The sequence below is a fragment of the Molossus molossus genome, unplaced genomic scaffold, assembly GCF_014108415.1.
Source record: "Molossus molossus isolate mMolMol1 unplaced genomic scaffold, mMolMol1.p scaffold_m16_p_1, whole genome shotgun sequence".
NCBI classification, from domain to species: domain Eukaryota; kingdom Metazoa; phylum Chordata; class Mammalia; order Chiroptera; family Molossidae; genus Molossus; species Molossus molossus.
This window is the reverse complement of record NW_023425344.1, coordinates 241,329,617-241,353,555: the sequence shown is the minus strand read 5'-3', so window position 1 is coordinate 241,353,555 and position 23,939 is coordinate 241,329,617. Positions and strand designations below refer to the sequence as shown.

Genomic DNA, 23,939 nt, shown 5'->3' with positions numbered 1-23,939 from the left:
TTTGAAGTGTTGCTTGGGCCCAGCTGGTGTGGCTCAGTGGATTGAGCATCATTCCATGGACTGAGAAGTCTGGGTTTGATTCCGCTCAGGGCACAGGCCTAGGTGTCAGGCTCCATCCCCAGTAGGGGGCATGCAGGAGGCAGCCGATCCATGTCTCTCTCTCACATCGATGTTTCTAGCTCTCTCTTCCTTCCTCTTTCTCTAAAAAAAAATCAATAAAAATAAAATAAAGTGTCGCTTGGAAGACTGTTCCTCTTCAGGCCGACCTGGGACTTTCTGGTCCTAAGGAAAGCCAGTGTGCAGGGGCCAGCAAGGCCACCAGGAGCCGCAGCACTGAGGAACCCAGAGGGGGACCCAAACGCAGAGCGGGGCCTGGGACAGGGCTCTCCACACCTGCCCAGCCGCTCACTTTCCAAAGGCCAGAAACTATGTGTGACCTGGCTTAAGACTCTTCCAGACCCCGGGCAGCCCGGCACAAGCTCTCAGCGAGGTGGCCTGCGCTGTGTCCCCTCCCGTGGCTTTACTCACACGGGAAGAGAACACGGGTGAGTTACTGCAACTCCGGTGGAAAGAGGCCATGCTGGTCTCAGCGCAGGGCGCTCAGACAGGGAAGCGTCGGGGCTGGGCGGACACCCAGCTTTCCCACCTGCACCGCTGGGCTCACCCACAGAGCCACATGGGGACCGGAGAGGCAACGAAGGCCACAGGGCTTCGTGCCTCTCCAGTTTGATGACTTTGCAAGGGTTGACGGCAACTGTCAATCCAGCACCTTGGCTCATAGCAGCCAGTATTTAAACGTGTTTTTATTTTTTCCTCCCTAGTATGTCAACTTTTGTAGCAGAACAGGGTTGAGCAGGACATGAAGACAGAGTGCCGGGAACATGTCTGGGTATGGCAGTCGGCAGGGGACCTGTGGGCACCGACTCTGTTTGTGAAGGAGTTCTGTATCCCTGGTGCTGAACCAGGGCAGAAAACCAGCCTCCATGGCTCTGGCCACAGCACAGGAGGCTGCCCCTCTCCTCACGCTGCTGGCATCTTCTGGTAAGGATGCACTCTCGTGGTCTTTCGAAAGCCTAAGCGAAGGTGACTTGTTCAGGGGTCTGTGTGTCCTGTGCCCAGCCCCTGCTGCACCCCTAGTCCCACCACGAGCAGGGCCGAGGACCCCAGGCCCTGGGGGTGTCTAGTGAGAGGGACTGCACTGGGCGAGGGGGCGTCTGAGCAACATTTATTGTACTTAGGGAAGCCGTCTGGGACTGAGGGTCTCCCCACCCCCACCCGGCCACACCTTCGGGGAGGAAGCTCAGACATCCAGTGGAAAGGTTCGCAGAGCAGAGCAGGGACAGGAGCCAGCTGTGCAGGGTTGTCCAGGCAGAGACTCCCCCCCGGGAGCGCTCCAGCACGGCCTGCCCGAGTTGTTCCCTGCCCGCCTCCCCACCCCAGGAATGGAGGTTCCTGCCGTTCCTGATGGCAGAGAAGGTCTGGGATCTACTCTTCCTTTCGAGAATAAACACGATTTTCTTCCTACTTGACATGTTCCGTTCTCTGCTCTGGACACCGCTCTGGCCCAGAGTCCTGGTGAGGTCCCCGTAGCTGCCCCAGCTCAGTGGGAACAGCCCACAGCCTCGTTTGTCACCAGGTCCCTCTGGATTTGGGGACACTGCCATCCTGAGATTTAGTGGAACAGTTTGAGGAATACTCCTTCTCCACGTGCCCCAGTTACTGGGTATTCTCGTACTTCAGGTATCGAATCAGCCTGCCTGGGAGTGGCAACGTGTCCAGGAGTTTTATACGGTATTTCCCAATGGCCTTTCGAACTTGTAGCCTGCAAAGGTGAGCCAGAGGTCTTGGAGGTTCTGGAGAAAGAAGAGAGAGAGAGAGACGCTGCTTTCTCATTTACAACCTGCAAGATTTGCTCCTTCCTCTACATACACAGCCCGGACGCCGACACAGCCCTTAGCGACAGGGTAAGGGCCCTGGGCTGTTAAACGCCTCCAAGTGTGGAACTCAGCTCTGGGCTCCAGGTGGTACAGAGAAGCCCGGGGCTGGGGCCCCTTAGGAGGCCACCTCACACAGTGGAGTTGTCTCTGCTGGTGGGGGTGGGAAGGTAGAAACAGGGACTGATATGACTAGTAATCATTTATTTCGGCCCTGGGCACAGGGTCTGGCGCAGGGAAGGTGTTTGTTGAATCCAAGAATGCCTTTCATTTATTCATTCAACAAACACATGCTGACCCTTCACTGTGCCGGGCTCCGTGTTCAGGTCTGAGACACAGAGGTGCTGGCGCAGGGCCTCTGCCGAAGGCCTTCACACCAACGCTGCCCTCTGAGTGGGGCCTTGACAGGTGGGGAGGAATTTGCCAGGGGCATTCCAAGCAGGGGAAATGGCTGTGCCAAGCCAAGGAGGCCATGGCCGCCCAGGGAAGACGGGGATAGAGAGGGACTGCGAGGGCAGGACAGAGGCCAGGCAGCTGGTGCCGCCTCACTGGGTGACAATGTGCCACCGCTGCATTTCCGACACTTCCGCTGCCTTTCCATCTCACGTAGGACAGAGCGACTGGATAGCTCAGGAGGCTCCGGGCTTTTCATGCCACTTCTCAGAGCCGCTGTCTGCCCTTCCCCCAGGAATGATGATGCCAGCATCATAGCACTGAATGAAAAGGCACATGGGAAGTGTTCTGCAGATGGTGGGTGGGCTTCGAGGTAACCACAGTAGGTCTTGGTGAAGAACTATTTGTTCTACCTGTCACTAAATGTTGAGTTCTGCTCACTTTTCCCTGGGATGCCATCTAGTGGTAAGGGATCAGCCTTCCCCAGGGGGGACAGGAGAAGGGGTCTCTGAGGGGCAAGGCCAACATCTCAGAATGGACTGCTCCACCCTCTAGTGGCCATGGAGGATCATGGTGACAGTAACCAATTATTCATGAACTCAAGGAATGTCTATGGAGCATCAGGGCTGTGCCCAAGCCAATGCCACCCTCTCCCTGTCACCAGCTCAGTCACTTTAAGGGTCTCAATTCAAGTGCTTGCCAGGCACTTGTCCAAATGCAATCTCCTACAGCAGGTGTAGGTTCAAAGGGGCAGGGATCAAGGAGGAACTTGGCAAGTCAGAGTCAGGGCACTGGGACGTGGGGCACCTGGACAGGCAACAAGCCAGTGCAGTCTCACCTGAGGACGGCAGCAGCGGTGGGATAACGACCTGCTGCATGTCAGTCTCTGCGCTACGTGACCGATAAACACTTGGCCAGAGATGGGCCTGCGCCCCTCGGTGCCAGGGAAAGCCTGGGGCAGCTGGAACTCCGCTGGGCAGGTGCCCGATTCTTAGTATTGGCAGAGGCACACAGTTCCATTGCTTCTGACATCTCACCTGCCTGGATGAGCTCCCTGGTGCTTAAGAGGGATTCTCAACCCGGCTTAGCTAAGCTGCCCCATCTACACGGCACACAGCAGCTGGACCGTGGCCAAACCCCAAACACACCGTCCCCCGCTGTAGGCACCTCAGGCTGGCGGAGCTGAAGGGGGCTGGACATGAGCCTGCCCAAGCTCCTCTGTCCAGATGAGGATGCTGAGGCCTACGGTCACCTAGCAACCTCCTGGCTCAGGGGACCTGCCTCCTAGACCAGTGCTGCACCAGCTGCAGTCTGTGGACCAGGAGCACTGGCACCACCTGAGGGGCCTGCTGAAATGCAGACTCTCAGGCCCTGTCCCAGACCCGCTGAGTCAGCACCTGCATTTTCACCAGAACGCCGTGTGTTTCATATGTACTCTATAGTCTGAGACACTCTGGGTCATCACTCTTTCCTGGATCTCCCCGTATTGCCTCTCCGTGGCCCACAAACACGGGCAACTTCCTCCGAACATCCCGATATCCCTTAGGGAGCAGGAACTGTTTAAAACATCCTGGAAAGACTTAGTGGAAGGACTCGAGTTTGAATCTCAGCTCTGACACTAACTAGTGGTGAGACCTTGACCCAGGTGACATCATCTCTCTGTGGGTCAGTCTCCTTATTTACAGAACAAAGAGTCACGAAGACACTGTCTGTGACACACAGCCCAGAGCCTGGCATGGAGTAGGTGCTCGTCCGATGGTAGTAACAGTCACATGCCCCGAGGCTGGGGCCTGAGTCAGGCAGGCAGACCTGCCAGCCGCAGCAGTGACAGCCCCTACCTGCCTTCTCCTTGATGACAGCCCAGTCGTCGTAGCTGTCAATGTGCTCCTTCAGCCGCGAGCAGAGCTGCACGTTGCCCACATAGTCCAGGAGGACATCGATGATGGGCCCCGCCCAGTGGCTCATCTCAGGGGCAGACAGGATCTCGCAGAACTGAAAGAGAGCACACGCCAGCATGGGAGACCCAGGACCACGGGCACTGCCTCCGAGAGCTCATCCTACGGGTGGCAGCCGAAGGCTGGCAAGGGCAGGGGACATGTCGGAGAATGATACTGGGTACACCCAGTTTCCTTCCCTCTGCTGCCAAAAGTGGGAGGTGGGGAACTCGGGCCAGTCGCATCACCTCTCTAAGCCTCAACTTCCTTGTCTAGAAAATGGGTATATAATACCCACTTCAAGGGCTTATGAGAATTAAGGTAATATGAACATAACCTTCTTTGCCTACAGGAGGTGGCCCATAAATGATGGCTGTTAGCCATTATAATGATCTCCAAGAGAAGGGGGTTTCTAACCTTCATTTTAAGTTCTGCCTTCTTAAGTCATCACCACGGACAGGTCCTGCTCTGACTGCATCTCACCTGAGCTTAGACCAAGCTGCTCTCACCTCCATTCCCACCTTGGTCATTCAGCCTCCCATTCCAGCCACAGGTTTGCTGGGGGTGATGAACCGCTCATCTGTGCCGTTCCCCGCCAGCCCCCTGTGCCACTGTTCCTTCCTTAAATTCCCCAGGACAGCGAACCAGAAAAAGGATTTAATTGGTGGTGTGAACCAGGAAGTTCTGCTGCTTCTAAAGAAGGCTAACCACCGGGTTCCACTGCCACCGAAGTGTGCTAACTACTAGTCTACACGCCCTCCAAAGTACATTAACTAATAGACCACACTGCCTCCGAAGCTTATCAGCACCAAGCCACGAAAGTGCAGTCCGCATAGTCCACACCGCCTCCGATGCATGCTGGCCCTGGCCATGATCCCTAGGCACCCCCGCCCCTACCTGGACCACGCCGGGCGCCTTGTCCCTGGCCGGCACGTGGTTGAACCTGCTGGAAGGGGCGGGTGCGGGCGGGTGCGGGCCGTTGCCGTACATGCACGAGAAGCAGGGCTCGCCATTGCAACCGAGGTCCATGAGGAACTTGAGCAGCGACAGGTATTTCATGGAGAACATGATGGTAGCGGGAAAGGAGGTGGGGTGCGTGGCGATGTAGGCATCAATGTTGGCGCCATGGTCCAGCAGCAGCTGCATGATGCGCAGGGAGCCCTGGCGGATGGCCACGAGCAGGGGGTTGATGACGTCGCAGTTGGGGTCGGCGCCGCCCTGCAGCAGCAGTTCGGCGGCGTACGCGTTGTTGTTGACCACGGCGAAGTAGAGCGCAGAGGTCCGACGGTCCTCGTAGAGACGCGCGCGCTCGGGCGCCAGCAGCGCGTTCACGTCGAAGCGCGCGCCCAGCAGCGCCTCCAGCACCTCGTCGTGGTTGCGCTCGGCCGCCAGGTGCAGCGGGCTGATGCCGCTCCGGCGCACGCGCGTGCGGCTGGTCACCGGCAGCAGCATCTGCACGATCCTGTAAGGCGGAGCGGGCACGCGCGCGTCACGGTCCAGTAGGGGGCGCTGAGGGACCAGACTCAACCATTCACAACTGCTATCGAGGGAGACCCGGGCCCACCAGCAGGGGGAGCTGAGGAGCCAGCCATTCTTCACAGATACCACTTTGGGGAGGATGGGTCTGCTGCTATCCTTCCTTAACAGATAGAAACACTGAGGCTCAGCGAGCGTCAGCCACCTTCCCAAAGTCACATAGCCAATAAGTGGTGGAGCTGCGTGACCATGAAGTCGCCTCCCCTGCTCTATCACTCTCAATGCCTCTTATAAGTCTCCCAGGCTCTCTTGTGTAGCAGTCAGGGTGACAGCAAGTATGTCAGGGGGTTTTGCATTCTTCACGATGCATTCACTTGCCTGCCCCATTTTACCTTCCCTGCAGCTCTATGGGCCAGAGCAGACTTGACGTGGCTCAGAGAAATGAAGTGACTAATTAAAGGTCGTAAAGTTGTTCTGGGGGCTTGACCCCTTGTCTTTGCTCTCTTCCCCTGGACCCTTGCCACCTGCAGGGACAAACTCCTGTCATGATTCCAGACCCTAATCTGTCTAATCCCTGATGACAGGTGACCTCACGGCCCCATGTGGGCTCCAAGGAGGTGGCTATGGCAGAGCAGGCCAGTGCCACCAGGCCTGTTCCCACGCCTCTCTGCTTCCTGGCACTCTGACTTCCCCACTTCCTGGAAATCTGATGCCAGCGACCTCCCATTAGCATCTCAGTGGTAAACGTTATTATTGTTAGTAACGCTGTATTTACCTAAAATCTGTCTCTAAAACCTCAAAGGGAAATTCACACACCCAGGGGGGCTAATTGCCTCCTAATTTCTATTTGTGCAGGCACAGGAGGCCTGACCTTGCTCTGTAGAGGTGCTGGTCAAAGGCAGGGCTGGGCCTCACCCTGGACCGAGGCCATTGGCAACAAATGCTCACTAACAGCCGTAACCTGCCCAAACTCGGGAAAGAACAGCAAGAAGGACTGCCCAGGGCCGCCCGCCAGACGGGGCTGGTATCTCTGGCAGGTCACAGCTGGTCTCCAGCAAACCCCTGCTGAACGAAAGGAAAGTGGCAGAAATGTGGGAACGTGACTGGATGCTGCCTACTCAGAAGCATCATCCTAATAACGCAGTAAAACCAGCTTATTTCTGTACGCTTCTGTAGGCCTTCGCCAATCTGAACGTAAATATGTAATGCTGGATGGGGTCTGGAGATCAGTGTGTCCAGCCACCCCATTTTACAGAGGGTGAAACTGAGGTCCAGGTGTGGGGTGGGGATAAGAGTGAGGTTGGACAGGAGGTGGATGGCAAAGCTAGGCCAGAATGTACATGTCCAGCATGCTCACGGCCAGGCCATTCCATGATGCCCCAGTCCCCCTAAAACTGGGGAATGGCCATGTTGGCGATCCCACTGCATATCGGTATTGTCACCTCTCTCCCCTAGCTGGTCTGTGGGTTGGAAGACAGGCCAGGGCCATGCCACTTCTCCCTGGGATCACAGAGTGCTTACTGCTCAAAGTGCTCCTTATGAAGAGGGACAAAAGTACCCATTGCCTGATAGAACTCTCAGTGCCTAAGAGGCCCAGTTCCCTGTCCCTCCTCTTTTCCGCAGTTGGGGGATGCACCCACCAGCTCGGGCCCTGACACCAGAGCAGACCCAGCTCAGGGCTGTTCTAAGAAGGCCCTGAGCAGTAGCTCGGCGGGTGACCTTGGACCCCAGTACCGATAACTAGGCCCCTGCTTTGTTCTTAGGACTATTAACTGAACCCAACTTTCTTTGCTCCAGGCTCTGGCTCCCACCCAGGACTCTAGTTTCCTCAAAGCTGCTGCCCTTCCATGTCACCTGAACCTCAGGCAAGCAGCAGGGAACAGAGCAGAGAGCTTTGAACTCAAGCAGGCTGTCCTGCCTGGGGTAGTGGACCTGGGACACACCCCCGCTCTGCTTCTCAGTGCTGGGCCGTTGCATGTACGTAACCTCTCTGATTATATCTATAACGAAGGGTTAATTAATCCTAACAGTGATGATGAAGATGAGAATGACGATAGCTACCTTTTACGGAGCCCCTATGCGTTGTATTTTTCCCTTCTAAATAATTATCGTAGTATCTCTGAGAATTTGCTGTGTTCCAGGTGCTATTCAAAGTGCTTTACACATTTACCTCATTTAACCCTGGAACTGATCCTATGAGCGAAGTACTTTGTCTCATTCACTCTCCGCAACAAACCAGCAAGGTGGGGTTGCTGTGCCCAGGTTACAAAACCCCACTTCACAGCACTTGCACTGAGGCTGCTTCTGAGAATAAGCTAAGCTGCAACAGCCACTCGATAAATGGTGGCTGTTGGTATCCTGGCCACCTGGGTGACTGTAGCACACTGCCCTGCTACTCAAAACATGGAGGTGTTCTGGGTCACCGATCACACACGGTGGTGTGACCTCTGTCAGCATTCAGTGTAAACCGGACTGTGGACTAGACTTTCACAAGGGAACCAGCCGCCCCCAGACGGCTCCGCTGCCAATACCACTGAGCTGCACTGTGTCAACCCTGCCAGGAGCGTGTGTGTGTGTGTGTGTGAGAGAGAGAGAGAGAGAGAGAGAGAGAGAGAGAGAGTTGTGGCGGGCAGTTACCTCTTCTCTGAGCCCATATGATGCTCATGCTGGAGCCAGCAACAGTCCGCCGGTGCAGCGTCTGCCCCGGGGTGCTCCCAAGGGTACAGAGGGACTCCAGCCCAGGAGTCCGCAGCTTGTCCTGCAGCAGGAAGCAGGTCCCCCATGAAGGAGGAAGGGCAGGCACACAGCGGAGCTTGCTGAGGACGCAAACTGCCAGTTCTCATCACAGTGTGACTCAGAATCACTCAGGGAATCACTGTAACGGCAGAGTCCGGGGCTCTGCTGTCCAGGGCCTGACTCAGCAGGCCAGGAGGGACGTGGGGGTCTGCTGCTTGTGATCCACGCACCACACCTGAGGCGCACTGACGCCAACCCTCACCATTTCCCGAAGAAGACACAGGCCGCAGCCAGCTTCCTGCAGGGGACGGGGTGGTGAAGGGGGCCCGTGCCCAGGCTCTCCCCTCTTATATTCTGCAAGGCCTTGAGCCCCGAGCCTCAGTTTCTCTTTTAATTAATGGGGATACTGACTTGCTAGTGAACATGCTTTGTAATCTTCATTTTAATTTAATGTATTAAATGTTCTCTCTTTTGCCTTTTTCCAGAAAGAATTTAAGTGACTCGTAAAGATAGTATAAATTAGAAGTAAAAGAGAAAGAATATTTAAGAACAAGAGGGTCAAAAGTGAGGTTCAAAATGCATGTCTGAGCAAAATAAAGACAGACTCATAGGTAGAGAGCAAGCAGACAGCTCAGGGGGAGAGGACGGGGTTGGGGAAATGGAGGGATTGAGCAAAAAAGAAAAAAAATGAGACAGAGCCTGACCGGTGTGGCTCAGTGGACTGAGCGTCATCCCATGGACTGAGAGGTAGGTCCCAGTTCGATTGCACGGCGGGGCACATGCCAGGGTTTTTGGTTCGATCCCCAGTAGGGGGCGTGCAGGAGGCAGCCGAACGATGTTTCTCTCTCACATCGCTGTTTCTATCTCTCTCTCCTTTCCTCTCTCTCTAAAAATAAATAAATAAATAAAACGTATTTTCAAAAGAGAGCGAGAACTCATGGACGTGGACAACAGTGTGGTGATTGTGGGAGTGGGGGGATAGGTATAGGCGGAAGAGGGCACGGAGGGGATAAAAGGTGATGGAAAAAATTAAATTTAATTTAAAAAATGCATGTCTGTGTTATACGTCAGCTGGAAAATAGACTCTAAGACGCTGGTTTGCTACCACGGTGATTTTCAATCAGTGTATCGCAAGAAGTTTTAAAACATGCAGTACCTGACTATTTAGTCCGGGGCACGGACCTCTCTTCCCTTAGATTGCCAAATTAAAAAATGACAACAGCCAACACAACAATAGCCGTCCAGTGTGATTGTATCAAAATTATACCTATTTTTTTTTTAATCCTCACCCGAGGACATTTTTCCATTTATCTTCAAACAGAGTTTGAGGGGGGGAGAGAGAGAAACATCTACGTGAGAGGGACACATGGACTGGCTGCCTCCCTCACAACCCCAACCAGGGCCGGGGACAAACCGCAACTGAGGTACGTGCCCTTGACCAGAATCAAACCCAAGACTCATTGGCCTTGACGGAAATTGAACCCATAACTCTTTGGTCAGAGGGCCAATGCTCTAACCACTGAGCAAAACCAGCCAGAGCTATACTTTCTTCAGATCAGCAAAAAATATGTTTTTTGGTGTGCCACAGAATTTCAGTAACTAGCTTATGTATGCATGAGATGAGAAAGTTGGAAATCGCTGCTCCATCGAGCTGCACAGTTAAATTGTCTGGGCGCCTCTGAGGAGCCTGCAGCCCCAGCCCCAGCCCCAACTGCTTAACACTGGGATCTCTGAGGGCGAGCGAGGCCCAAGCACCCCGGATTTTAGAGCCCCCAGGGGTCCCAATGGGTAGCCATGGTTGAGAGCCACTCGTTTCGATGATAATCTCAATTCAAAGGAATCTTGGGGCATCTACTTTTGTTAACACCATTTCTTAATAAATGTGTCTTTGCTTCTGTGTGTGCATCTCTTGAGGTGCCTCTGCTACACTGGAAATAAAATAGGTAAAAGGTGCCCTGGAGGTGCCCGAGACTTTGGGACCTTGGGAGCCCCTTTCTCAGCCATGCCTGGATGTCACACGCTCCAGGTAAAGGTGCTGAAGAGATGGCATCTACTGATGAACACTGACACCAGCCCCTGGCACTGCTTTCGGTGTGTGGAGAGTCCCTCGAACCCCTGAGCAGCCCGTGAGAGGTCTGAGTGGAGAGGGCCATTAACGCCACATGCCCAGGAAGTGAGTGAAGGGCTTGCCTGGCCTCGGGCCTGGTCAAGGGGCAGAAGCTGCTGGGAACCCAACTCTACCCCTGTTTTGGGGCAGGCCCCCAAAAGAGGCCTGATCCCTCTCAGCCTTGGGGAACAGAGGACAATGGGGCCTGGGAATGGCGGGTGAATAAGCAGGGAGATTGCTTTGAGAGTCAGCACGAATCCACAGCAGGAGACTCTGGGGACACGAATCCTTCCCATTCCTAGCAGGGCTTCCGGTTGCTCCCTGGTCATCCCTGGGCTCACCCCAGTGCCCCTGCAAAGGTCCCTCCAGCTGGGCCAGACGTCCAGGCCCACGTGACGGCACCAAGCGACAGTCCCAGCTCTCTGGAAAGCCACCTCTCATCTCTGGCCTCAGTTCCGTCCTCTGCGGAACCAGCAGTTGGATTAATCAGTGGTTCCCCCGCAATCAGTGGATCTCTCTGGGGTCAGGCTCAAGAAAAACCATGTTTGTTAACTGATGCTGGCTCTTTCCTTGCTCGTCGCCACTGCCTGACATGTTTGTCGCTTTCTTCTATCCACTGGCTTAACTGAAAAATGGTGACGAGCGCCCTCCCTGTGCAAGAGAGACTGGAGACGGGCCGTCTGAGCACGTCCTTGGTGGCAGGCACTCTGCTGGGTGCTTCAAGTCCATCCCATGTCTATGTGTATCCATCCCACTAGCTCCCGCAACAGCCCCAGCCGTGACTGCCTCCCACTTTACAGAAGGGGAGACTGAGGCTTGGAAAGTGAAGCAGCGTGCCCCATGGCCTCAGCGGGAATTCAAATCCAGATCCCTGTGCCTTGCAGCCGGCATGTGGTCCAAAGAAGGCGAGGTCTCCTCCGTGCATGCACGGAGCGTGGGGTGCAGAGAGGCGCCTTTGGTTGGGGACTTGTGCAGCTAGCTTGCAAAGCAGGGCTTAGGGCTCCTGTGTCTCTTCTTCATTCTCTGGATGTCACCCTCACCCCCACTGACCTCTGCCTTAGCAAAGACAGCCAGCACCCTCCAACATGCAGCCGGCCATGTTTCTCTCCCTGCCGAGGACAGGGCTGAGCCTCCCAAAGTGTGCCCTCTGGGGCACGCACCATGGGATTTTAGATGAAAAGGTTTTCGTTAATTGTAAATTGGTAACTAACAATTTAATAGTGTGGGAAGTGTTTCCTTTTGAAAGCAAATTCATTTTAGGTAAAAAAATGTCTTTAAAGGAAAATACTAAGCAATGAGACTATCGATGTCTCAAATCGGGAAGAAAGTCTGTGAATGGTCCAAGTTTGGGGAACACTGGTCGAGTGGAAATTACCGGGCCCTGTGCATCCTTCAGAGATGGCTGGTGTTCCCCTTCCTGGCCGAGTCTTCCCAGAGCTCTCCAGCTAGTGGTGATGCTGCTGGATGTCTAACAACTGGCTGGGGGTGGTAGTTAGGGGCAGGAGGCAGTGATCATGCAACAGTTTCTGTGGTGTAAATACTCTCACCATGGCCAGTTTCAGGCTGTCAACTGAACAATCAGCTCATGTAAGCTGGTACAGACCAGCTCTAGCATCCTTTGCTTCCAGCGTGCACTGGGACCACTGGGGAATGCTCTTGAATTCATGTGTGTGTGTGTGTGTGTGTACATACATGTGCATCTTCCCTCCCACCAGATCACTCCCTGAGAGCATAGGCTTCTCTCATCTCGCCCAAAGTACCCACACATAGTAAGTGCTCAATAAAGGTAGCTATTATCCCTGCCACTTTGTGTTATTACGGGCATCCTGCGTGCTTGCTAATTGCCTGAGAGGCTATCTTTGTATCCCCACCAGAAATATCCTCTAGTCCAAATGCATATCTGGCGCCTTGAGTACAATTCCCGTAGATGTGACATTGGTAATAGGTGAATTCTTGCCATCTACAAGCTGTGTGACTTTGAGCAAATCACTCAACCTCTCTGTGTCTTGGCTTCCTCATTTGAAAAAGAGAAATAATAGTATCTACCTCAGTAGATTTGTTAAAAAGATCATTAAAAGTGGAATGATCAGCCCTGGCTGGTTTGGCTCAGCAGTTTGAGCATCAGCCCGTGGATCAAGGGGTCGCAAGTTGGATTCCTGGTCAAGGGCACATATCTGGGTTGCAGGTTCAATCCCTAGCCTGGATCGGGGTGGTGCAGGAGGCAACCAATCGATGTTTGTTTCTCTCTCTTTCCCTCCAATCCATTCTATCTAAAACTCAAAGGGAAAATATCCTCAGGTGAGGATTAACCAAAAAAAAAAAAAAAAAATGTGGAGTTATCAAAAGGACTAAATGAGTGAGTAATGGAAGGTGATGGTCGGTGCTGCCTGTTTGCTTTACTATATTGTCATTGGCTTGCTGGTGCTGAGCACTTGTCCTCTCTCGCAGTGAAGGCGCTGTCCTCGCTAACCTGAGCCCTCCTGACCCTGCGGGGACGCTCGGAGTCCCCAGTGTGGGCTGGGTGCTGGTGGCGGGGCGGGGCTGACCTGTAGTTGCCCTTCTTGGAGGCGACGTGGAGCGGAAGCATGCCGTCCTTGTTGGCCTTGTTGGCGTCGGCGCCCTGCGACAGCAGGAACTCCACCACTGACTCGTGCTCGTTCTTGCAGGCCTCGTAGAGCGCCGACGCGCTGTCGCTGGCCTGCGTGTTGATGTCAGCACCTGGCGAAGGAGAGGCAGAGCAGTGGGTGATCAGGGTAGTCACTGTCCCTGAAGTAATGTCCCTGTTGGGCTGTGCTAACTGCCGTGACACATTGGATCCTTAGAAAGGAAGGGTCCACCTGAAGGACCCTCAGCTTCATCCATAACACCAAGACCTCTGGGTCTGCCCTCCTGAGCAGAGGCCTCTTGGAGGTGAAAAGCCACCCTGGCCCTGGCCTGTTTGGATTAGTGGTTAGAGCGTCGGCCTGCGGTCCAGAGAGACCTGGGTTCGGTTCCCGCTAAGGGCACGTACCTTGGTTGCACTTTGTCCCCGGCTCTGGTTGGGGTTGTGTGGGTGGCAACCAGTCTATGTGTCTCTCTCACATCTATGTTTCTCTCTCTCTCTTCCTCCCTCTCCCCCTCCCACTCTAACTGAAGATAAATGCAAAAATGTCCTCGGATGAGGATTAAAAAAGAAAAAAGCAAAGCCACCCTAACAATGCTGGCATTTACTGAGCACTTACTATGTGCTCGACACTGTGCTTTGCATGGTTGTCTCTTTGAATCCATAACGTCACCCCGTGTGATCAGTTCTATTCTTACCTCTATGTTATGAAGCACAGAGAACCCATGCAACTTGCCCCAGCCCAGCTCATGAGTCAAGAGCCAGAACATGAACCTAAACAGTCTGATGGCAGAGGCTGTGGGAGATGGTTCGATGGTGGAGGCCATGCTCTTTTTTTTTTTATCCTCACCCGAGGACATTTTTTCCATTTTTTGTTCAGATAGAGTGGGAGGGAGAGAGAGGAAGAGAGAGAGAGAGAGAGAGAGAGAGAAACATCGACGTGAAAGGGACACATCGAGTGGCTGCCACCCACACGACCAACCAGGGACGGGGACAAACTGCAACGGAGGTCCGTGCCCTTAGCAGGAACCAAACCCGGGTCTCTCTGGACTGCAGGCTGACGCTCTAACCGCTGAGCCAAACCGGCCAGGGTGAGGCCATGCTCTTAACCCTCACCCCACGTAAAAGGATCGTGACCCCGCCTTGAAAAAGGCCCTCACAGGTCTCAGAGAGTCCAGAGCCCCCTAGTAAAGAAAACCCCCAATGACAAATCCTCTGCCTTCCATTTTCAAGAATAAGTCAGGATTTGCTTCCCCTTTAAAGAAGACACTACTCTACGCGGACAGGAGGAGTCAAGCCGGGTGACAGCCTCCCTTCAGCGCAATCTCCTACACCTTCTCCATCTCCTGGCAGTCAGGGGACTGCCACGCACTTGGGTTTCCTGACTCTTCACCAGCCCCTCCTTACTCGGGAAGGAAGTAGAACTCAGACAGCACAGGTGTCAGTAGGGCTGAAATCAGAAGCGTTTGTTAACCACAGCTCTTCCCTGTGCCGCCTGCTTATCTCGGGCTTTCTGGGAGTTTTTTATTTTTCATTTTGATGACCAATTTCTGGTCTAGTGGAACGACCGGCTTTTGTGACAGACACGGACCAGCGGAAGCTCGTTTCCAGGCTTACAACCTCCGTGGCCTTGGGCAGCCTTTAGGAGCCTCGATTTCTCATCTGTTGATGGAACGATATACCCACTAACTGGGATCGATCACTGCAAGAATAAGTAAATAATCTGCTACAAATGGAATGTGTCCCCCCAAAATGCATATGGCAAACCTAACCCCCTAGGTGATGGTGTTCGGAGGTGGGGCCTTTGGGGGGTGATTTGGTTATGAGGCTGGATTTGCACCCTAATAAAAGGGGCCCAGAGAGCCTCTCACTTTCCACCACGTGAGCACACAGTGGGAAGATGGCTGTCTATGAGTAGGAAGCAGCCCTCACCAGACACCGAATCTGCCAGGACTGTGACCTTGGATTTCCAGTCTCTGGAACTGAGAAACAAGCCCCAGTTGGGTGAGCCAGCGAGTCTGTGGTGCTCTGCTGTAGCCGAAGGAGGACGGAGGCCCCCTGCACGGTGCCCGGCACAGCGGAGCTGCTCTGCAAAGCGCAGGTGTCCAGGACGGAGGGTCTGGGCACAGGGACGGGTTGGGCCCTCCAGCCCCGAGCGAGAGCCGGCAGGCAGCTCTAACACCGGGTCTCTCAAAGTCAGGCTCCCTGGAAGCCTGGACCCCGCGAGCAAAGGGAAAATATTTGGATTTGAAAATGGACTCAGCTCACAAAGGGAACAGACCTCGACCAGAGGGTCGGCAGCAGAGCTCGGCAGATGTGCAGAGTGAGCCGGCTCCCCACCCGCTGAGCACCCTGCCCTTTGCCTAGCCTCCTTGCCTGGGCTCCCAGGACCCTGCCTGTGCCCCTTTGTTCTCCAGCTGGTCAGTCCAGTTTCACCCCTGGCTGCAAGGAAGTGCCTTGGGTCTGTTTTCCTAACTGCGCAGGCACACGCTAAGTGGAGGCTTATTTGAGCAAAGTCCCACGAGGGCCACTCTGGAGGCCAGGGCGGAGTAGCAAATGCAAAGAACATCAGCTTGGGGTCAGATGGACGTGGTCAGAATCCAGGCTCTGATTGTGACCAAGCCAACCTTTAACCTCTAAGCCTCCATCTCTTTGTCTACAAAACAGGGTGTGGACATGACCTATCTCATACGGCTATGGAGAAAACCACACTGGCCTAATCTGTGTTCATGCTCAGCACAGTGTCTGGCACACAGTAGGTCTTCAGCAAATTATTCCAACTCTTTCCCAGGGTCCGGCTTACATCTGGCCTCTCTCTTGCTAGAGAGGGTGGGCCACTTCCCAGAGAGAGTGAAAAGAAATCAAAAAATTACTGAGGGAGATCAGAATACAATGCTCTTTGACAAAAGAACACCTGCCATTATCTCGGGCTCTTCCGCTACTGGGACACCATAAGGCAATTCTGTTTTACTTTCTCCGTTAAGTGAATAACATTGTTTTATAAAGAGTACAAAGGCCTGAGTTCAAATCCCAGTTCTGCCACGAATTTGCTGTGTGACTTTGAGCAAATCACTTTCCCATCCTGGTCCTTGGTTTCATCAACTGTGAAGTGAGGAAGTGATCTAGATGTGAGGTTCCTTCTGGCCCTGAAGCGTGGAAAGAGATGTGGTTGGGCTGCCAGGAGACTGAGTCTGGCTGGTTCTGCCACTAATTTGCTATGTGACTACAGAGAACTCAGTTCTCCTTTCCGGGTCTCAGATTCCTCATTTGTAAAAGAAGGATGTTGGGCTAGATTAGAGAGTGCAAATAGGTGGCTGGTTTCCACTCCCCGCCTCAAGCTTGTACCTCATTTCAGGCATCACGAGTGGATCACAACCGGCTTCCCACTGAGCCTAGACCCAGCCTCAGAATCCTTCTCAACATAGCACTCCAAGAAGATAGTCAGAGTACGTCCATATGATGACACCTAAACTTGCCTTCCCTTAGAGCAGACCTCTGAGGTCCTTCCTCCCTGTACCCCTTGCGGACTCCGTGACCCACAGATCCTTAGCACTCACCGTGCTTGGCCAGGAACCTCAGGGCCTCCAGCTGCCCGCTCTGGGCAGCCACGAACAGGGGGGTGATGCCGTAGGCGTTCATGGATTCCACCTTGGCACCTCTGCTCACCAGGATCTCCATGACCTCCAGGTCATTACGAGAAACAGACTCATGCAGAGCCGTCCAGCCTCGGTTGCAGCGATGGTTGGTGTCCGCGTTGTACTGCACCAGAATCCTCACTGCCTCCACGTTCTTGCGCTCACAGGCTGTGCCCAGGGACAAGCAAGACAGTCAGCAGGGCCCCTGGCAGGACCTGGCCAGCCAAGACTTCATTCGTTTGTTTGTCCATTCACTCATTCACTCATCAGCCATCTGTTCAACTAATACCCACTAGGTCAGCACTGAGTTTCAGTCCCAGCACAGGATATACAACTAAAAGTAATAGTAAGCCTGACCGGTGTCAGTGGATTGAGCATCATTCCATGGACTGAGAGGTCCTGGTTCAATTCCCGGTCAGGGCTCATGCCTGGGTTGTGGGTCAAATCCCCAATGGGGGACATGCAGGAGGCGGCCAGTCGATGTTCGCTCTCATCGGTGTTTCTCTCTCTCTCCCTCTCTAAAAGTCAATAAAGAAAAAAAAAATTTTTAATTAAAAAGACCTAATTTCAAATAAATAAATAAATAAAAGTAATAGTAATACAAATTAGCAATATTTGCTGACGTATGCATAGCACTGGTTATGTACCACGCACTCTGTTCTGAGCACTTTACATGATTAACTGATTTAATTCTCCCAAACACCCTTAAAATATGTAGTGTTATTATGCTTTTTCACAGATGAGGAAAATGAGGCACAGAGAGGTTAAGTAACTTGTCTGAAGTCACACAGATAGCAAGTGGCAGAACTGGGACTCAAACCCAGGTTGTTGGATCCAGAAAATCTCTGTCCCCTGGACTGGCCCAGGATGCCCTGAACTCATACCCCTTTCCACTGTGACCTGCTTTAGTCATCCACATGGCCAAGGCCGGAAGAGGAGGACAGTGAGATGTCCCTGCCCAGCCCCCTCCTCAAAGGCTGCTCACTTAATTTGGGGTAAAATTTATCTTCTTAATGCAGTTCATCAAGACTCTCTCAACTTGCCCCGACCTCCCTTTGAAGCCTCATCTCTCTCTAGACCCTGAGTGCACTCTTGGCTCTGGCCAGAGCTGTCACCAGGGAGCTTGCGCACTTGTCCAATGAACCACCCCTGGAAGCTTCTCCAGGTCAGTCAGGGGCCTGGTGAGGAGGAAGGGGAGCTGCCTGCGTAGCATTTCAAACAGGACCCCAGATGAAGCTGCCCATCTCCCGAAGCCTTGGTGTCCTCGCCTGTAAAGCAGAGATAACAAAACCGTCCTGAGAAGATATTGTGGGACGACTGGGTGAGGAAGTCCATGGAAGGTTCTAGCATGGTGCTTAGTACATAGTTGGAGCTCAGGCAGCCCAAGGCCCAAGTTGAATCACCCAGCGTCTTGGGAGCTCTCTCTGGAACAGCTGAGGCTCCAAGTGACAGCTCTGGTGGCCTGGTGGACATGGTTCTGGGGGAGACACTTGCATCGCAGTCCCGAAGTGGACCCGGTCACCAGCTAGCCAGAGTCTGCTGCCTACGGAACATTCCAGGTGCTGGACGCCAGACATGGGAAATCGGGGATTTCTGTCGTTTCGATGTGTAAAGGCCCTCTCACTTTTGCAAGACCCAAGGCTGGTTTTTAAGCATGGAGGCAGGAACTAGATGCATTGCACAGGGTCGGGGTTCAGAGCATGGAGCTGGCACACTGCTCCCTGAGTTTAAATCCCAGGTCTGCCCCTGGCTGTGTGATCCCGGGCACCTCACTGCAGGTCTCTGTGCCTTAGGGCCTCATCTGTGAAATGGACTCACTAGCAGTGCCTACCCCACACATAGATGGATGTGAGGGAAAATCAAAGGACAGTGCCTGGCATACAGGAACACTCAACACCAGCTGTTACAGTTGTTCAGATTTTGACTCTGGCACTTGGCTGGGGTAGCCAATGCCCTTGGATGACACACTGATTCAGCCAGGAGTCTGGGTTTCCTTAAACATCCCAGAGGTACAAATTCTCTCATACCTCTCTGTCTTTGCCTGTGCTGTTCCCCTGCTTGTCCAGCTAGTAGATCCCTCCTGTTCAAGCTCAGCTCAGGTACCTCCCGTGGGTGCCCTTCCCCCACGTCAGGGCCCCTGCCCCGAGCTCCCAGGTGCCTTGAGCCACGCTCTTCATCGTCCTTAGCTGACCGCTGTCTGTGATCTGATGCCCACTGCCCTGGGAGGACGCTCGGGCATGGGTGACTCTTTTCCACGCTGAGCCCTCAGTGCCCCTAAGCGGGCCTTACCTACGTTATGCATCCGAGGGAGGCTGCCCCTTCAAGTAGACCCCATGGGGGGTTTGTACCTCAGGAGCAATGCTCCCAATTGCCCACGTAGTTTCTGGACCCTTCCTTGGGGAAGCCCACCAGGGGGCTCACCTTTGTAGAGAGGTGTTTCTCGGGATTTGTTGGAGATGTCGGGCTCGGCCCCAGCTTGAAGCAGGGATTGGAGGCAGTTCAGGTGTCCCCTGCATGTTGCCAGGTAAAGGGCCGTTTCCTCCTGCAGGGTGCGCTGGTCGACTGTTGCTGGGTACGCTGGGGAGGACACATCACACATTCAAGGAGGAAGCCACCTGCTTCTCCTCTCTGCTCCTCGCCCCGCCCCAACACAGAGTTGGACATCATTTCCTCCCAATTCCAAGGACAGATGTGTGTGGCATCTGCCTCAATTTACCACCCAGACTGCTTTCATCACCTTGGCCCTAGACGCAGTAGCATTCACAGGGCTGTTTCAGCTTCCTGGTCATATTAATCCAGCTCAGATGCCACCTCCTCTGGGAAGCCTTCCCTGGTTGAGCCTCCTCCCCCTGTGAATGACCCCATCCTTCCCTTATAGTCCCACCAGCCATGGCTGGAAGCTCCGTCTCATGCTGCTGCTTCTGCCCTGGAGTGTGGTAGGCAGTCTGGTCTGTGCTGCCGCAGGTACCCGCATCCATGTGGCTGGGAAGCCAAGGCTCAGGGAGGAGGAGGCATGATTCACCCAGGGCCCCACAGCTGTCGGGACGGCCTTGGCGGGCACAGGCACAGCTGCAGTATTTTCCACACCAAATCATCCCCTGGAACATTCTAGAACAAGCTCTCAGGAGCTCTCCCAAAAGCCAGCCCTCCCTCCTTCCTTTTCTAGGAATTAGCTTTCCTGTCCTGGGAGGCTGGAAATGTGGGTGGGTGGGAGGAAGTTGTTGCTGTTGGGGGACAAGTCGCTTTCCCTTTCCCCACCTGGTGACGTTAACTCTGCAACAGGAGTGATAACCTTGCCTTGGCCCCGACACCCAGGTTTCGAGGCAAAGAGCACAAAGCTGTTGGAGGAAGGCGCCCTTGCCCCGAGTGCCACTCCCCGTCTGGCTGCGTGCGTGCGGTGGGACCCTCACCTCGATGCAGGGCCTGCAGGCAGCTCAGCTGGCCATAGTAGGCCGCCTCGTGCAGCGGCAGCCAGCCGTCCTTGTTGGGCTCGGCCAGATTCTTCCCCGCCTTGATCATAGCCTTCAAGGCCTCTTCATCGTCCTCCTTGATGGCCTTCAGCACAGGGTCCACGGGCCTGTGAGAACAAGGGCAGGCCACTGCTCAGGACGCAGGCCGAGCCGGGCAGCTGCTCTGCCCGCGGGAAAGCTGGGGGCCGGGAGCCGTGCAGACTGTGGGGTCACTCTGCCCTGCTTGTCCCTGCTGGTCTGGACAGCGCTCAGCCCCCTGCAGCCAGGGTGCTCTGCACGAGGAGGATAATGCCCCCTAACCCACATGGCTGTGCCCTGGGAACTCAGCCCGACCTCGGCTCTGACCTTGGCCCCTCCAGGTCTCAGCTCCATCACGGCATCCTCAGCTGCCTGGCCAGGTCAGCCTCTCCCTGCCTCCAGTCATAAGCCCTCAAATATCACATATTTTACATGTTTTTGAATGCTTGTTTGACCACTTTCTGTCTCCCCCACTGGACTGTGAGCTCCAAGAAGATAGGGACAATGTCTTTCTTTATCCCTCATGATTTTATTCCCAGGGTCCAGATTAGTGGATGGTTCATAACAGCTGCTCAATAAATATTTGCTGCATAAAAGGAAGGAAGGAGGGGAGGGGAGGGGAAGGGAGGGGCAGGGAGGGGAGGGGAGGGAAGAAGGAAGAATTCAGAACCTAGGAACCCCAACAGTTATTTCACACCTTCACACCTTCTATTTGCAAAGAGATAGCCTCTTTCTTATCAGTTTTGCTTGTTTCTTTGGGAATTAAAACATTTGTTGCAATGGCCTCCCTGGAGCATTTGGGGGACATCCTGGCCTACAAAGGTGAATGTGGGTGCTGGATCAGCCTTGCGGTGTCCAATCCCCCCTGAGCATCCTGGGGCATTTTCACAGCTTTGATCTCCAAGTCGGGCACCATGTAGGGAAACTCGACTAGAAACGGGTGGAAACACGGGAAGTTCCTTCACTTTCACAGACGGAAACCGAGGGCCCCTTTTCCACAAAGTTCATTGGTGGCTGAAAGAGAATTAGGGGGCCCCTCTGTCCCTGAGGTTTTCAGTGGCTGCCTCTAATGTCACACCAAAGCCACATCTACCGAGAGGGTTGGAGTATACAGTGCCAGCCTCCAAAAGGATGGGTAGCCGACCCCATGGGAGTGTTCGTGGTACTTGAACACCTCTGAGCACAGTGCTCCAGCGTTGACCAAGCACCTTTACCCCTGGGCCCGTTTGCTCTTTGAGCAGCTCTGAGATGAAGGCGCAGAGGGAACTCCGCAGTGAGCATCTCTCCGCGCTCCGTCCGACTTCCTCCTTGCTCCTGACCCTTATCCTCACCCCAGAACTTTTAGCAGCTCAAAGACTTAAACATTTAAAGGATTAATAAATCTGAAGCCTCCAGTGGTTGAGCGTCGACCCATGCACCAAGAGGTCACTGGTTCGATTCCCAGTCAGGGCTCATGCCCAGGTTGTGGGCCTGATCCCCAGTGGGGGGCATGCAGGAGGCGGCCAGTCGATACTCTCTCTCATCGATGTTTCTATCTCTCTCCCCCTCTCCCCTCCTTTCTCTCTCTAACATCAGTAAAGAAAAAATTAAACCATAGAATAAATCTACATTTAAAAACATAATAATAATAAAAATAAATAAATAACTCTAAAGCCTTCACAGTGTAAAATTCTGAATGCCAAAAAGAATTCAGGGTTAAAACAAATGGTAACTCCTTTGTTTGGCTCATTAAAGCCACTTCGTTTGTCCATTCATTCATGCATGCATGCATGTGTTTATTCGCTGAGCTCCCTTCCCCCATCCTTGGAGAGTCAGTGAAGACCTCGACTGCTCTGACTCCCAGATCCACTCCTGGGGAACATTCTGCCTGCATGGTCCCCTTCCCAGAGGGAGAAGTGACACAGGGCCCCACCGCTGTGAGAGACGGGGATAGGCCCTGAGGTCCACAGGGCCGGTCCCTCTACCCTCCCACCGCTTCCTCCAGCGAGACCGCCTTCCTCCTGACGCTCAGCCTCTCCGGTTATTAATAGCTGCAGAGCACAGATGTGGGGTAAGTTACAGACCCAGCGAGGCCCATGGGTAACTGACCAGACAAGCCCTGGAATCCCCATCAACGCCATCGCTGCCCCCTGGATGAGTTCCTCTTACGAGCGGCCAGAGCAGCCCCTGCTGGCGTCAAGAAAAGCCCCACTGGGGTATGTGTCCCGTCTCCCTGGAAGGTCTCCTGTGGGACCCCAGCTGAAGTGGAAGGGAGGCGGGCTGGCTGTTCCAATGTCCTTGGGGGGTGGGTGCGGCATCGTGAGAACACCCTCAGGACCCGCCACGCAGCCTGGTCTCCTCCAGCTGCGGTGCCAGGACCCTGGAGCTCACAGGCGCAGCAGCTGAGGGCGCCTCCGAGCTCAGCCCAAGTCCCCGCCCCGAGGGTGGGAGTGGCTGCTGGGTGTCGGGCTATCAGAGACCAAGGAGCTGAGCAGGACCCTGGAGGCCACGCTACCCTGTCCGCCTCCCAGCGGCGCCTGGGCAGTCACACAGGAAGGCTCAGCGGTGCCGAGACCAGAGCCTGCATCTCCCTTCCCCACACCGTCCAAGCCCCACCTGCAGCACCAAGCCAGTGGGGTCTTGAGAAGGGCTGGGGAGGAGGAACAAAACACTGCCAGTTGCCTCCTTCCCTGTCTGCAGCATAGCTGGGCAAGGACACGGGGTTCCAGCCAGGGGCCCTTGCTTGCTTCTAGCTGCTTCTGGGGTCAACAGGGGGAGCAGAGAAGCAACTGGTCCGGAGCTGTTTCCCACAGACACACCTAGCCCAGCACCCCGGTGCCAGGCAAACAACAACTCCCAGTAACTGAGATTATTTCCGATTTTAGTGCCTGGCGTTAACAAATAAAGGCAACAAAGCAAAACAAACCCCCACACACCCCCACGAAGTGATGGCAAAGGGTGAGGGAAACTGAAAAACGGTGTGGCTGACTTGTCATCTAGGCTCTGAGCCCTCTGGGCCTCTGCGGTTCTAGGGCCCTCTCCCCAGGTCTCCCTCTAGCTAGGCCCTCAGATTCATAGCCTCATGGGCCACTCCAGCACACAAGGCTCTCTCGGGGCTTCGAGAGGTGAATCACAATCCCATCCTGGCTGGTGGCTGCTTGAAGACAAAGTCTGTGACCGTCAAGCCCAGCTCAGCGGGAGCAGCTGGGTCTCAGGGGGACACACGGGGAGGGCTGTGCCTGGGAGGTCCCTCCAGAGTGCCGCCCTGCCTGGGGGCTGTGGGCCTGCTTCGCACCCCCACCCCCACCAACCCCAGTTGGGAGAGTGAGCTTGGATGTCCAGGGGCAGGCCCGGGGTCACTTACGCCAGCTGGGAGGTCTTGCTGCGGTTGTATTTCTGCATGACCCCCTGGAACAGGCCCATGTGGGCAGAGGCCGCTGTGCGCTCCTGAGGCACTGTGGACCTGGAGGGTGCAGGGCAGGAGTGAAAGAGGGAAAAGTACTCTGCATACGAGAAGCAGGTCATGGCCAGAGGCAGGTCCGCGGGTGCAGGGAGAGTGAGGGGGAGAGACTGACAGACAGACGCAGGGCTCTGAACCAAAGCAGATGGCCCGGTCCTCTCTGTGTGCTGGACACAGCTGCTGTGTCTCGGATTA

At 54.5% G+C, this 23,939-nt stretch overlaps 1 protein-coding gene across 1 annotated transcript in view; it reads right to left on the bottom strand.

Annotated features, from left to right (window-relative positions):
* Window positions 1–1,087: 1,087 nt before the first annotated feature.
* The window catches only part of ASB2 (ankyrin repeat and SOCS box containing 2), a 39,630-nt gene continuing 16,778 nt past the window's right edge, over window positions 1,088–23,939 (bottom strand). Inside the window, exons 3-10 of the mRNA XM_036265099.1 lie at window positions 23,649–23,747; window positions 20,228–20,394; window positions 19,239–19,394; window positions 16,740–16,985; window positions 13,127–13,298; window positions 5,159–5,723; window positions 4,166–4,319; window positions 1,088–1,853 (exon numbers count right to left, since the gene is read on the bottom strand). Of these exons, the coding sequence (XP_036120992.1) occupies window positions 1,717–1,853; window positions 4,166–4,319; window positions 5,159–5,723; window positions 13,127–13,298; window positions 16,740–16,985; window positions 19,239–19,394; window positions 20,228–20,394; window positions 23,649–23,747 (1,696 nt within the window). The 3' untranslated portion in view covers window positions 1,088–1,716. The remainder of the gene's footprint in view (window positions 1,854–4,165; window positions 4,320–5,158; window positions 5,724–13,126; window positions 13,299–16,739; window positions 16,986–19,238; window positions 19,395–20,227; window positions 20,395–23,648; window positions 23,748–23,939) is intronic.